This window comes from Brachionichthys hirsutus, chromosome 20 (genome assembly GCF_040956055.1).
Source record: "Brachionichthys hirsutus isolate HB-005 chromosome 20, CSIRO-AGI_Bhir_v1, whole genome shotgun sequence".
Taxonomy (NCBI): domain Eukaryota; kingdom Metazoa; phylum Chordata; class Actinopteri; order Lophiiformes; family Brachionichthyidae; genus Brachionichthys; species Brachionichthys hirsutus.
In genome coordinates this window covers 10,229,201-10,243,539 of record NC_090916.1, presented here as the reverse complement: position 1 = coordinate 10,243,539, position 14,339 = coordinate 10,229,201, and the positions used below count along the sequence as shown (strand labels likewise).

The following is a 14,339-nucleotide window of genomic DNA, read 5'->3' as shown; positions in this document are numbered from 1 at the left end:
TGTCTGCTCCTGCTCTCTCTCTCGCTCTCGCTCTCACTCTCTCTCTCTCTATCAACCCAGCCAGTCAGACAGATGGCCGTTCACCGTGAGTCTTAGGTTCTGTCCAAGGTTTCTGCCTGTTAAAGGGAAGTTTTTCCTTGCCTCCGTTGCCAGAGTGCTTGTTCTCGTGGGTCAAGTTGGGTTCTGTCTTTCCCTGCTGATCCTGTAAAGTACCTTGAGATGACTTCCTGTTGTGATCTGGAGCTAAAGAAATAAAACTGAACTGAATTGAAGTCAGGCTTTTCCTTTCATGCTCGACAGTTACATGTTTCAAGTGTTCTGGGAGAAGTATGTCTCTGTCGACACTGTCTGATGTGTTAACATGTTCAAAACAAATACATGAAGTTTCTTTCAGTGTGTAGTCGGACGCGTGTTTGGATGTCTGGATGATAGAAGAGGAAGGACACGTAGTAACAACGACAGGAAGCAGATCAGCTGTGTGCAGACGCATTTACGGACCTGAATTTCAATCATTTTAATCAAAGCGTTTTGAAAGATGAGAATTACATATAGAATGCGTTACCTGGAGACCAAACCACAAAATCAAACATGGCATTTCTAAGTTGTTAGAATCAGTTCGGAATATTCATTGTTTTATTCCACCTTTACCTATTTTTTCATACTTGTCATATATTAATCATCCGTAAAGCAGGTGTTGTTGTGGGGGTGAAACTGGACTCCTGAGAGACAGTGATGGAGAGAAGGATGCTTTAGAAACTACGACGTATCCTGGACACCACCCATCCCCCCCCCCCATCAGCTCCTGGTACAACAAAGGAGCACTCGGACAAAGATACATTCGACCACCCCCCTCAAAAACGGAACGCCATGGAAGGACTTTTCTTCCTGTGGCAATTAAAATATACAATGCATCATTGTATCCTTCTATTATTTCTGTTATATTTCTGTCACTGCACTGTGTGCATCGTCTCAATTTCTTTTTCTTACCTTTTGTCGCAAATAGAATTTCCCTCTGGGATCAATAAAGTATTCTGATTATGAAAATACATCCAAAACATATTTTTTTAGGGCTGCTGGCAACAGAAAATATGTCTTGTAAGACAAATATAGCGTAATCTTAAAATAACATCTTGTGGTTTGTCCTTCCATCGATCATCTTTGAGGAATGGCGTGACTGTCATCGTCCTCCATAGGAGAGGACATCGCTTTAGCTCTGCCATTCATGCTTCAGTCTTTACTCTGGATTTTATTCATCGTTGTTCAAGGACAATTCGAAAGTGACACCGCCAGGTTACTTCAAACTAGCAAACTGCCTTGTGCCATTCACCCGAGTGGAAAAATGCATGAACACAGTAAGCGTGTAAAAAGCCTGTCCCCGAAAGTAGGGAAGCAGGGGGCATGGTGGGGTCAGAGAGGCAGTAGTACTGCACATTTCTAACTGTATGCAGGTGGACTGAAGTACTTTGGTAAAGTTTTAAAAGGACACAAGACTTTTGTTGGAGTGTGTGAATACATGAGTAATTATCTTTTTATGTGCTGACTTTGACGCTGGAAAGAGGTCAGAGGTCAGAGTTTCGGTTGAGTGGACCTGGAAGTGTGCCTTCCTCACTTAAGGACATTTAAGGGACCATCATGAAGTGTGACGCTGGTTTTGGCGCATTAACTATAAATTGTGTGTAATTTACTTTCCTGCTGACCCAAAGCAAAGCATCAATTGTTGTAGTGATTTTCCAGATCACAGCATGAGACGGGTCTTTTTGTGCAGCACAGTATAAAGTAAGACTTATACAGCAGGGGGAACAATTTAGACCTTTTTTTGTTTTAACTTTAACTATTATCTAATGGTGCCGTTTTAATGCAGCGTTTTCAGAATGTTTTTTTGTGTGTGAAAAATAGACATTCTAACTTAGAGTGCATGAAACTCATCTTCCAAAACGTTTTGCATTTACCAGCATGTGTGCAGGAAATAAGCAAACCGCAATACTGCAGAAAGGAACATGCTATATTTATTTTTACTCTATATTATTTATGTTTTACTGTAATTTAGATGCTGGCAAAGAGACCCACAGTTTTTTCCCAGTATATCCAGGGGGAAATGTGAAGACATTTTGCTCTACAACATGACTTAATTTGTACTTTCATTTTATTTGCTTTTAAATCATAAAATTAACAACAATAGCATTTGCATTCATTAGACTAATACAAGATGTTTATTCATGCTGTAGCCTCGTCTTTTGAAGAACTGATTTCAATAGATCGTATGCTTAGCTCTGCTAATTCTTTAGCATGCTCTAAGGGAAGTTCAGCGGCGCATGTTAGCAGCTGCAGCGGGTGGGAATGTTACCGTGGATGTGGCAGTCAGTGACTTCACCTGGTCCCTCCTGCTCTGAAGCAAATCAGGATTCAAACAAGCAAACAAATATCTGTCCATACCATGCATCCACCCATCCGTCCATCCATCCATCCATCCGTCCATCCATCCACCCATCCGTCCATCCATCCACCCATCCGTCCATCCATCCATCCATCCGTCCATCCATCCACCCATCCGTCCATCCATCCACCCATCCGTCCATCCATCCGTCCATGGATTTGAGCACCGGGCCTGGTTGCAGCGAGGTGTTAAACCCGACTCAACGACTCTGAATGTACATTGAAAAAGCCATTAGGAAAGAAATGATGTTGAGCAAGATCCCCAAGCTGCTACTGCAGCTTGTATAAGTCACATGAAGTTACTGTTCGCGTAGATGTTACTTTCATTTACTGTGTTTTGAACGCAGCAAACAACTACTGACGATGTCAAATAAATAAACATCAGTCATCTCTCGTTTCAGAATTAGCACTTTTGGAAAATGTCCAGCTTTCTGTTCTTAAATTGTCACTGAATCTTCAAAAAAGGTTTGATTTTGATCAACAGCGGCTGTAGGAATCAGTTTGTTTGCGCTTCTCAAACATATTTCATCAAAGGCAGCAGGAAATTGCAATCTAATCTCGACCACCTCTGTGAACGGAGAAACAATTACTTGAATAGCCGGACAATAGCATGATGAGTTTTCTTTTTACTGTCTACAATGAAACGTTTCTGTCTGTGTTAAAAGTCTGCAATTATATGAGAAATGTGTATAACTTTTGAGTTTTGTGTGTTTGTGGGCAGCATGCAGGCTGGATGTTACTACGTTTGATTTCTCAGAGCACTTTTGAAGCTTTTCACCTCCTGATCAAGGCTTGCTTTGTAGAGATGGAGCTTGTCGATATTTAATCAAGCTCTGATCTAAAAACTGATCTCGTCTTTGCTGTCTCTGTTGGGAGAGATACGCGGGAAAGGAGGGATGGAAAGAAGGAGATGTGGAACTTTGGAGAACATATTCGGTTTTGTTGGGTTTTATTAGATTTCACTCTGTATATCTATATCTGTGAACCAATTTTATTTTATTTATTTACCAGCCATGGAGCGAAGTGGGTTCAGAATCTTGCTCAGGGCCAAGATTCTGAACCCACTTCGCTTTACATTATTCATTATTCATTATCTCCATACTTGCTGGTGGTGAAGATACTGTTGTAGATACAGCTGCCCTGGGGTAGATACAGCTGCCCTGGGGTAGATACCGCTGCCCTGGGTTAGATGCAGCTGTCCTGGGGTAGATACCGCTGCCCTGGGGTAGACACAGCTGCCCTGGGGTAGATACAGCTGCCCTGGGGTAGATACCGCTGCCCTGGGGTAGATACAGCTGCCCTGGGGTAGACACAGCTGCCCTGGGGTAGACACAGCAGCCCTGGGGTAGATACCGCTGCCCTGGGGTAGACACAGCAGCCCTGGGGTAGATACAGCTGCCCTGCGGTAGATACAGCTGTCCTGGGGTAGATACAGCTGCCCTGGGGTAGACACAGCAGCCCTGGGGTAGACACAGCTGCCCTGGGGTAGACACAGCTGTCCTGGGGTAGATACAGCTGCCCTGGGGTAGACACAGCAGCCCTGGGGTAGACACAGCTGCCCTGGGGTAGACACAGCTGTCCTGGGGTAGATACAGCTGCCCTGGGGTAGACACAGCTGCCCTGGGGTAGACACAGCAGCCCTGGGGCAGATACAGCTGTCCTGGGGTAGATACAGCAGCCCTGGGGTAGATACAGCTGCCCTGGGTAGATACAGCTGCCCTGGGGTAGACACAGCTGCCCTGGGGTAGACACAGCTGCCCTGGGGTAGACACAGCTGCCCTGGGGTAGATACAGCTGTCCTGGGGTAGATACCGCTGTCTTGGGGTAGATACAGCTGTCCTGGGGTAGATACCGCTGCCCTGGGGTAGATACCGCTGCCCTGGGGTAGATACAGCAGCCCTGGGGTAGATACCGCTGCCCTGGGGTAGACACAGCTGTCCTGGGGTAGACACAGCAGCCCTGGGGTAGATACAGCTGCCCTGGGGTAGATACCGCTGCCCTGGGGTAGACACAGCTGCCCTGGGGTAGACACAGCTGCCCTGGGGTAGATACCGCTGCCCTGGGGTAGACACAGCTGCCCTGGGGTAGACACAGCTGCCCTGGGGTAGATACCGCTGCCCTGGGGTAGATACCGCTGCCCTGGGGTAGATACCGCTGCCCTGGGTCATGTATTTCGATACTGGGTTGGCTTCTCAGACCCGGACCCGCTTTATTCAACGTCGTATAACATTCCTCATCAGACAGCGTGCTCTGATCGCACACGTTAGACGTTCAGCCTGAGCTACGATTAGACAATGTTTGCCCTGATTGCACAGCATTCAGCAGATGCTGATCTGTGATCAGACTCCAGATTGATTTTCATTTATAATAGAGATTAAACATCATCAGATGGGAATGAGCAAACATGTATAAAGATTAGTAGCGACATGTTTAATGCGGATACTTTTGGCCTTTTCAACCTGGGTTGTACTGATATGAAATATAAATGTGTCAAGATGTCTTGACATTAACAATAATTTGATCAAGAATAAATCTCAAAGATATAAGATGATCCGGAAATATGAAATAAGATGTGATAATATAATACGATGAGTTCTTTATTAGTCCCACAAAGGTGACATGCAAATGAGTGGAAGGACTGATGGATGCAGAGGGAGAGAGCAGGGAGTGATGAGTCACTGCCGGAGGAACTCGGTCGACCAACCAAGAGCATAAGAAGGGAGGGAGAATCAAGGATGAACAAGGGAAGAAGGAAATAGTTTTTGAGAGGCTGTAATAGAAACACACTGAGCAGAGGGTAATGCTGCCTAAACTGTGGGGAATCGTTTTACTCCTCACCTGCAGGGAATGAAGTTAGTGAAAAGCAATTTTGCGCCTAATTTGCAAATACAAATCCCTCATACACATAAAGAAGTGGGTTATGTCTGTGAAGGAACCAACAGAGCAGAAGATGTCTGACTCACGAGAGTTCAAAGCATCGCTTTCAGGGGGGGGGCAGCAGAGAGACAAGACAAGCAGCGCTGTTGCCCCACTGGGGTGGGTGTGGGTGCTGTTGTGGGCGTTCTGAGAATCCTCTCCCTGGCAGTCATACAACACCCATTTAGCATTAACCCCACTGATGCCAGACAGTGGGGGTACACCCCCCCCCCGGGGGCTACACCCTCTCGGGGCACTTGGGATACACGTGCTGTCTAAACGGCAGCTGTCATGAACGTTTGTTTAAATCCCACCTTAAAATGGACACGGAGCGTAAATGAGCAGCACACACACAGAGCTGCTGCTCGGCGTGTTGTGAAGCACGATAACATTTTCTGTGAAGTGAAGATAGCTTCTCCCTAAGCACGCCTGAGGGGGGGTTAAGCCTCATCGCTAAGAATGGGAATGTGTGTGTGAGAGAGAGAGAGAGAGAGAGAGAGATGAACAGGAATGTGTGTGTGTGAGAGAGAGAGAGAGAGAGATGAACAGGAATGTGTGTGTGTGAGAGAGAGAGAGAGAGAGAGAGAGAGAGATGAACGTGTGTGTGTGTGTGAGAGAGAGAGATGAACAGGTGTGTGTGTGTGTGAGAGAGAGAGAGAGAGAGAGATGAACAGGAATGTGTGTGTGTGTGAGAGAGAGAGAGATAGAGAGAGAGATGAACAGGAATGTGTGTGTGTGTGTGAGAGAGAGAGAGAGAGAGAGAGAGAGAGAGAGAGAAAGAGAGATGAACAGGAATGTGTGTGTGTGAGAGAGAGAGAGAGAGAGATGAACAGGAATGTGTGTGTGTGTGTGTGAGAGAGAGAGAGAGAGAGCGAGAGAGAGATGAACAGGAATGTGTGTGTGTGAGAGAGAGAGAGAGAGAGAGAGAGAGAGAGAGATGAACGTGTGTGTGTGTGTGAGAGAGAGAGATGAACAGGTGTGTGTGTGTGTGAGAGAGAGAGAGATGAACAGGAATGTGTGTGTGTGTGTGAGAGAGAGAGAGAGAGAGAGAGAGAGAGAGCGAGATGAACGTGTGTGTGTGTGTGTGAGAGAGAGAGATGAACAGGTGTGTGTGTGAGAGAGAGAGAGAGAGAGAGAGAGAGATGAACTGGTGTGTGTGTGTGTGAGAGAGAAAGGTGGGTTAAAGCAGGAGAAAAACAGGAATTGTGTCTTTCATCTGTGAATGTTCTGCACTCATAAAGCTCTTTTTCCACCTTAGCGGTGCTCAAAGCGCTTTACATGAGGCCTCGCATTCACCCATTCACCCATTCACCCATTCACACACACATTCACCCTCCAGGGGGCGACTGCTGCCAGCCCACTGGGAGACATTTGGGGTTCAGTGTCTTGCCCAAGGACACTTCAACATGCAGACAGTCAGAGCTGGGATTCGAACCACCAACTGAGCCACAGCCGCCCAGATGGATAGATCGATAAACGGATAGATCCTCATCTCTATACCTCCCTCTGTCTTCGTTCCATTTGTCTGCTCTCTCTTCCTTTCCTCTTCTCATCCATCCTTCCTGATTGCTGCTCGACTCCAGAGGGGAGAGAGTTACCATCATGGTTATTTGTCTCCCTTACTGTCCTCTCTCTCGTTCTTTTTTATCCCTCGCTCTTTCATCTTGTCCTTCCTCCCAACATGCATCATTCCTACTGAAGGAGTCAGAGAGAGAGAGAGAGAGAGAGAGACACTCCACTCCACTCCACTCCTCTTTTGCTGCTACAGAATCAGCTGCTGCTCCTTTCCTTTCCATCCCTCAGTCCCTTCTTCAGTTTTCCTTCCTCTTTTCTGCTTTAAGCGGAATAGAACGACCGATCTTTTCATTAGTTTCACCAAATAACGCAGCGCATCGCTGCCAAAAAACAAGACAATAAGTAGCATTTTAATCGCTTATTTCAGCCCTCTTTTGTGTTTGGACTCCTCTCCTTTTCTTCTATCAGTATTCCTTTTCCTTTCTTCTTCTACTTCCTTTCCGTTCCCGCTCTCTCCCTCCATCACAACGTTCATTGTACTTTTCTTTTTCTTTGTTGTGTGTGATTCCTCATTTTCCTTCGTTCTTTCCTTTCGCTTAGCCTATTTCCTCTTTTTCAACAATCTCATCTTCAGTTCTTTTCTTTCCTGCCCCCTCTTTTCTGTACCAGTAGTTTCTTTCCGACTATCTTACGTCTTCTTTCTGTTTATTCCATCTTGACTCCTCTGTCCCCTAACCTGGCCTTGTTCCTGCCTTTCCTTTCTTTTTATCCTCGATGCTCCCTCTTGTCATCTTTCTCTCTGTTCTGTTACATCCCTTCAGGTCATTTTTCTTGCTTCTCCCTCCATTTCTCTTCATCCTCTCATTTCTTGTGTCGTCATTCCTCTCACTTTAGCTGTATTGAAAGGGTATGATGAACACAGATCATTGAAGAGCAGAAATAATGAAATAAAAGAGTGGAAACTGACCCAGAACAAAATATATATATATATACTCCAGTAAAAGTTAGGAATTTTGTACGTTTCAATCTCCCTCTTTAATGAAATTGTTTGTTAGAGGCGACACATCATACATTTTTGTAAAATGAATGTGAGCTGACATTTTCAATATGTTGTTTCATACAGCGTGCAGCGCTATAATGAGTTCATGACCAGCAGAGAGAGAGTGTGTGTGTGTGTGCGTGTGCGTGTGCGTGTGTGTGTGCGTGTGCGTGTATATTTCAGTACATTTGTGGGACTAATATTTTCTTTTGTCTGCAGCGTCTTGAACAGAACTCCAGTTCATCTCATCCATGAGATTATTCTGGTCGATGACTTCAGTGATGACGGTGAGCTACAGCTGTGCACGCACACACACACGTACACGAAAAGCCTTCACACAGCTTCCAGGTCATAGACAGCAGAAGCAGGTCAGAGCGATGAGCGTGTTCCCAGCTTCAGAGCGGGGAGGCTGCTGAGCTGTGCAGGAACATTGTCTCGCCTGCAGCTGTGTCCAGTCTGTCTCCAGAGAGACACCATGAAACAGAGCAGATAAAATAGTTAACTTAAAGCGACCCCCGACTGCTTTGACAGATCGGTCTAAAACACAAGCATGTACCTCTACTGTGTAAATACATAGACAAAAATATACAATCATTTCTTATAAGATATAAAATCTGTTTTGTTTGGGGGTCACCAATGTTGTTTACGTTGCAAGGCATTCTGGGTGTGACGCGAAACGGCTGCAGCACCCAGCTCACTGCTATTGATTAGCATGGCAGTGATCCGTTAGCAGCGATCAGAGCAGCAGTCCCCAAACTAAAAATGGTTTCATTATTATTTCCCTTTCCATACAACATGAGCAGCCGGTGGGGGATCAATAATGGTATTCGGTGCATTTAAGAGGGGTCATTCATTCGGTCTTTTGTTTCCTAAAAATAATATTGATAGTGGAGAATATATTAATGTTATGAAGAAAATCATTCTTCCTTTCGTTTGGGACACTTTTACTGATGATCACATACAACCAGAAAGGTAATGTTCCATGGACTTTGTTTCTGTGATGAACCCGGAAAGGGTTATTTGGTTATTATTTATTTTATTAATAGTGTTATTATTTATTTCCTGAGTTTTTCTTCTGTGAAGAAAGGGTTATTTGGTTATTATTTATTTTATTAATAGTGTTATTATTTATTTCCTGAGTTTTTCTTCTGTGAAGAAAGGGTTATTTGGTTATTATTTATTTTATTAATAATGTTATTATTTATTTCCTGACTTTTTCTTCTGTGAAGAAAGGGTTATTTGGTTATTATTTATTTTATTAACAGTGTTATTATTTATTTCCTGACTTTTTCTTCTGTGAAGAAAGGGTTATTTGGTTATTATTTATTTTATTAATAGTGTTATTATTTATTTCCTGACTTTTTCTTCTGTGAAGAAAGGGTTATTTGGTTATTATTTATTTTATTAATAATGTTATTATTTATTTCCTGACTTTTTCTTCTGTGAAGAAAGGGTTATTTGGTTATTATTTATTTTATTAATAATGTTATTATTTATTTCCTGACTTTTTCTTCTGTGAATAAAGGGTTATTTGGTTATTATTTATTTTATTAATAATGTTATTATTTATTTCCTGACTTTTTCTTCTGTGAATAAAGGGTTATTTGGTGGCTGTCTGGAAAACAATAAATGTTTAGGCCCCCCTCATCGTCACACTTTTGCTGTACAAACTGACCCCCCCATCAGAGAAGGAAAACGTTATGTGGCCCCCACAGGAAAAGGTTTGGGGACCCCTGCTTAACAGTCTGAACCACAGCGTCAGCAACGACGTGAGGAAAGTGAGGAAGAAGCCAGAGATGAAAATGGAGATGAAAATCAACCGGAGAACTCTAGATCTGGTCGTTTTGTTCACCGTTGCATCTGCATCGCCATGCCGACAGAGAGAGAGAGAGAGAGAGAGAGAGAGAGAGAGAGAGAGAGAGAGTGTCTGCTGTAAAGCTTTGGAAAATGAATATAAATGAATAAAATTCATACCTTCAATAGCTTATACTCATTTTCCAACGCTTTCTCGGCCTTAGCGGGTCAGGGAAGTTGCCGGAGTCTGTTTCAGGGGAGAGGCGGAGCCCTTTACAGCAGACGCTCGCTCAAATTCTCTCAGAGGGTCAGCAGTGATGACTGGTCCATTCTGGAGCCCAGGTAGGGGGACAGCAGGCAAGGTCACACCCCTTATTAGGGTTGAGCGCTAACAAGAGACCAGGAGCTGAGCTTGAGTCCATCGTCTATTGGTGATCAGGATCCAGCATAAGGATTATCAATCCCCTGACTTTGTTTCTGTTCCTCTACATTTACTCTCTCATAGAAGGAGCACACCTGATCTCCACTTTATACCAACTTGATATAGTTGGCCCTCATTTTGCACTCATTGTAACCGTCAGCAGTTATGTCTCCATGACACATCAACTTGAAACATAATCATCACGTAGATTGGGATGGGTATTTCTAAAATAAATGTTTTGTTAAAGTCTTAATTCACATTTGTGAATCATCGTTTTTGTGCTTCTCCCTTTAGCTGTCTCTTTCATTTTGACAGTTTTAACCACAGTGGGTTTTTTTCACGTATCACAGCTGACATTTCTATTTTAAATCATATAAACTACAAATCAAAGATTCAGCAGGGAGCACACAGTCAGGCCTGCAGCTAAACAAATGTCTGAGTTGTCAAGCTGGAAGCTGACTTGCTGTACTGCTGCATGAGGTTGTCAATGAGCAGCCAATTTCTCTCAAGTCACAAAAGGTCAAATCATATTACTCAATATTCTGCTCACTTCTGTTATATTTTACTTTATTTGAATGTCTTCTTTTTTTCAGAAAGTGACTGCCAGCTTCTCACCAAACTTCCCAAAGTAAGATGTATACGCAACAACAAGCGAGAAGGTAATCAATAGAGTTGTGTGTCTGTGCGTTTGTTTTTGAGTGTGTAGATTTGCATTTGCTTGTTTATATTTTTGTTTACGTGTTTTTTATGGAAACACTCAGGAGGGAAAAAAGAGGAATGATCCCAAACAAATACATATCCAGACACTTTTGATCTAAATGATTGCTGTGTCTAATTTAGACTTCCATAGATTTACAGTTCACAAGACTCTGTACTTCAACTGAATTATGCAAATGACATGTCTTCTATTTAAAGCAATATCCCAAATTCAAAGCCAGAATGCCGCAGCCGCCCCGCCTGAGCTGTGGATTGCTGGTAGAGTGGGTCGTCCAGTGATCAGAAAGTCGGGGGTTCGAATCCCAGCTCTGGGTGAATGCGAGGCCTCATGTAAAGCGCTTTGAGCACCTCAAAGGTGGAAAAAGTGCTTTATATGTGCAGAACATTTACCCTCACACTAATTAAACATTTAAATTATTTAATTTAAATGTTTAATTAAATGAAGGCACATTCATAGTAAATTGGAAGAATCCTAAATGACCACTAGTGATTTATACCTGTTATACTAAATAAATATGGACGCTAATACAGTGCATCATGGCTATATAATAAAATATAAAATATTATTATGGAAATTGGCATGGGCTAGTTTAGAAATAAATGCATCCTGGATTGACTGTATATAAATGAGCTTCAAGGAGATTCGCACACTATTTAATGAAACTTATTGATGATTGCGCCTGAACCCACATTCCATCCATGGAACATTAGCGCTATGTAGACACTTCTGAGATCCAGCAGTATGTTACTTTAATGAAGGTGTCCTATGGGATATAAAATAGATTCCTCAGAGAGGACATCGTGTCAGACTGGGAATCAAATCACAGAACAAATCTTAAACTGCAATATTCTGATCTTTTTAAATATTAGAAAACACCATCTGGTTCTAAATTCTCATCTCATTTTCTCACCGCTTATTCCGCTATCGGGTCACGGGCCAAGCTGGAGCCAATCCCAGCAGTCAATGGGCGAGAGGCAGGGGACACCCTGGACAAGTCGCCAGTTCATCGCAGGGCAACACAGAGACAGACAACCAGCCACACACACACTCACACCTACGGGCAATTTAGTGTCACCAATCAGCCTAGGCTGCATGTTTTTGGAGGTGGGAGGAAGCCGGAGAACCCGGAGAGAACCCACGCAGACACGGGGAGAACATGCAAACTCCTCACAGAACGGCCACAAGCCGGAGACGAACCCGCGACCACCTCGCTGCGAGGCAACAGTGCTTACCACTGCGCCACCGAGCCGCCCTGGTTCCAAATTGTTCAATTCAATTCAGTTTTATTTATATAGTGAGGGAGGACATGAGAGTGGCTGGTGTTGGGGAGGACGATGCAAAGGACAGGACTAGAGGACGACCCAGGAGAAGAGACATGGACGTAGTGAGGGAGGACATGAGAGTGGCTGGTGTTGTCGGGGACGATGCAAAGGACAGGACTAGAGGACGACCCAGGAGAAGAGACATGGACGTAGTGAGGGAGGACATGAGAGTGGCTGGTGTTGGGGGGGACGATGCAAAGGACAGGACTAGAGGACGACCCAGGAGAAGAGACATGGACGTAGTGAGGGAGGACATGAGAGTGGCTGGTGTTGTCGGGGACGATGCAAAGGACAGGACTAGAGGACGACCCAGGAGAAGAGACATGGACGTAGTGAGGGAGGACATGAGAGTGGCTGGTGTTGGGGAGGACGATGCAAAGGACAGGGTGAAGTGGAGAACGGAGGTTGTGTTGCTGTGGCGACGCCTCAGAGTACAGTTGTAGATGTTACTATATAAAATAGTGAGAATGAAAAAAAGAGTTCAGAACATAAGACTTTTACTTACGCATTTTTACATTTGAAGATGTGTCAGAAAACTTAAATAAAGGAACAGAATACTTGTTATACAACTGACGTGAGACAAATAAGCACTCTTCTGCTTGCATATCTGCTCTCTAGAATATGGCTGATATTAAAATACTGTCTCATTCAATCAGAGAAGCTCTGGCTAAATTACAATCCCCCACTTTGGCTGCTGAAATAGATTTTTAGTGCGTCTGATCGGATAAGACAGTGTTTATATCCAACTTTCACACTCACTTGCTGAAGCTGTCAATTCACACACACACACACACACACACACACACACACACACACACACACAGTCCTCCATCCTTCTCACCAGGTGACAGGTTCCCGGGGCATGGAAGGGGAACCCTGAACTGGGGTATTGTCAGTGCTTCTACTCTTGCTTGCTTTGTGTCGTTGTCAGTCAGCAAAGGAGAAAATCGATGCAGGACTCTCAGAGGCCCTGTCAGACATGAGCACAAGCCTTTAGCAGGCCCATCACACTCCACGTGTGTGTGCGTCACTTAACGACAGTTTTGTGTGCATGTGTGAGAGAATGAGGGAGTTCAGAGCATGAAAATATGTGTCTGCTGATGGCATGTGTTGTTATAAAAGCAGAGGGAGACAGATTGTGTGTGTGTTTGTTTGTGTGTGTGTGTATTTTGCAAGAGAACCAGACCTCCGGGGGGGTTCAGGAGGGGGGTACGGGGTATTTTCATTTAAATTCATTTCATTATTGTGGCAGATCAAAAGATTAATCAAACAGTAGCTTTATAAAGTCATTTATTGTTTGACTTGAATCGGAAAACTTTATTAATCCCAGAGGGAAATTCCATTCCAGCAGATTCAGTCCGATCATTTAAATTCTGCTGTGTTGACAGAATGTCTTTGTTCGTTCTGGTTTTGTTCATCACTGTCTTCCTGCTCGGAGGCCACTCGACGCAGGTTGCAGCACTTCCTGTATTGAACTCAAAATCCACAACCCCGAGCCACACCTGGATGCAGCTCAACAAAACAAAGGGGGGGGGGGGGGGGGGGGGGGGGGGTCGAGTCTTGAATGGTTCCTCGCCTCTGTTTTCTGCTGGACTCTCCAACAGGACACTATTTGGACTCTAGAAGCCTCTTGGATGAGAGGTGAAACGTCTTCACCCAAACTTGGGCCAGACTCTGAACCCCAAATGTCTCCCAGTGGGCCTGGCAGCACCTTGCATGGCAGCAGTCGCCCCCTGGAGGGTGAATGTGTGTGTGAATGGGTGAATGTGAGGCCTCATGTAAAGCGCTTTATAAGTGCACAACATTTACCCTTTACCATGTTTTGCTCTCCTTGATTTAAAAGCAAGGTTGAAATGTGACAATCTACTCTCTATTAGCTGGCATGGCTTGAAATGTCTTCTAAAAAGCCTTTCTCTGTTGGCTTGTACTGAATGTTCACGAGTATGAATGCTCGGTTCGCAGAACTACAATCATTCATTCATTCATCTTCTTCCTCTTTTCCGTATTGCGGGACACGGGAGCTGCTGGAATATATCCCAGGTTGCTATGGGCGATGCCAGCGCATCACGGAGGCACACAGACATCCATTCACGCACAAACTCATACACTACATACAATTTGTAGTATCTCTCTCTCTCTCTCTCTCTCTCTATCAACCCAGCCGGTCAGACAGATGGCCGT

General features: G+C 44.3%; 1 protein-coding gene across 1 annotated transcript in view; it reads left to right on the top strand.

The window, feature by feature from the left end:
* The window catches only part of galnt14 (UDP-N-acetyl-alpha-D-galactosamine:polypeptide N-acetylgalactosaminyltransferase 14 (GalNAc-T14)), a 97,919-nt gene that overhangs the window by 72,958 nt on the left and 10,622 nt on the right, over positions 1-14,339 (top strand). The window contains exons 3-4 of the mRNA XM_068753554.1: positions 8,123-8,190; positions 10,712-10,777. Of these exons, the coding sequence (XP_068609655.1) occupies positions 8,123-8,190; positions 10,712-10,777 (134 nt within the window). The remainder of the gene's footprint in view (positions 1-8,122; positions 8,191-10,711; positions 10,778-14,339) is intronic.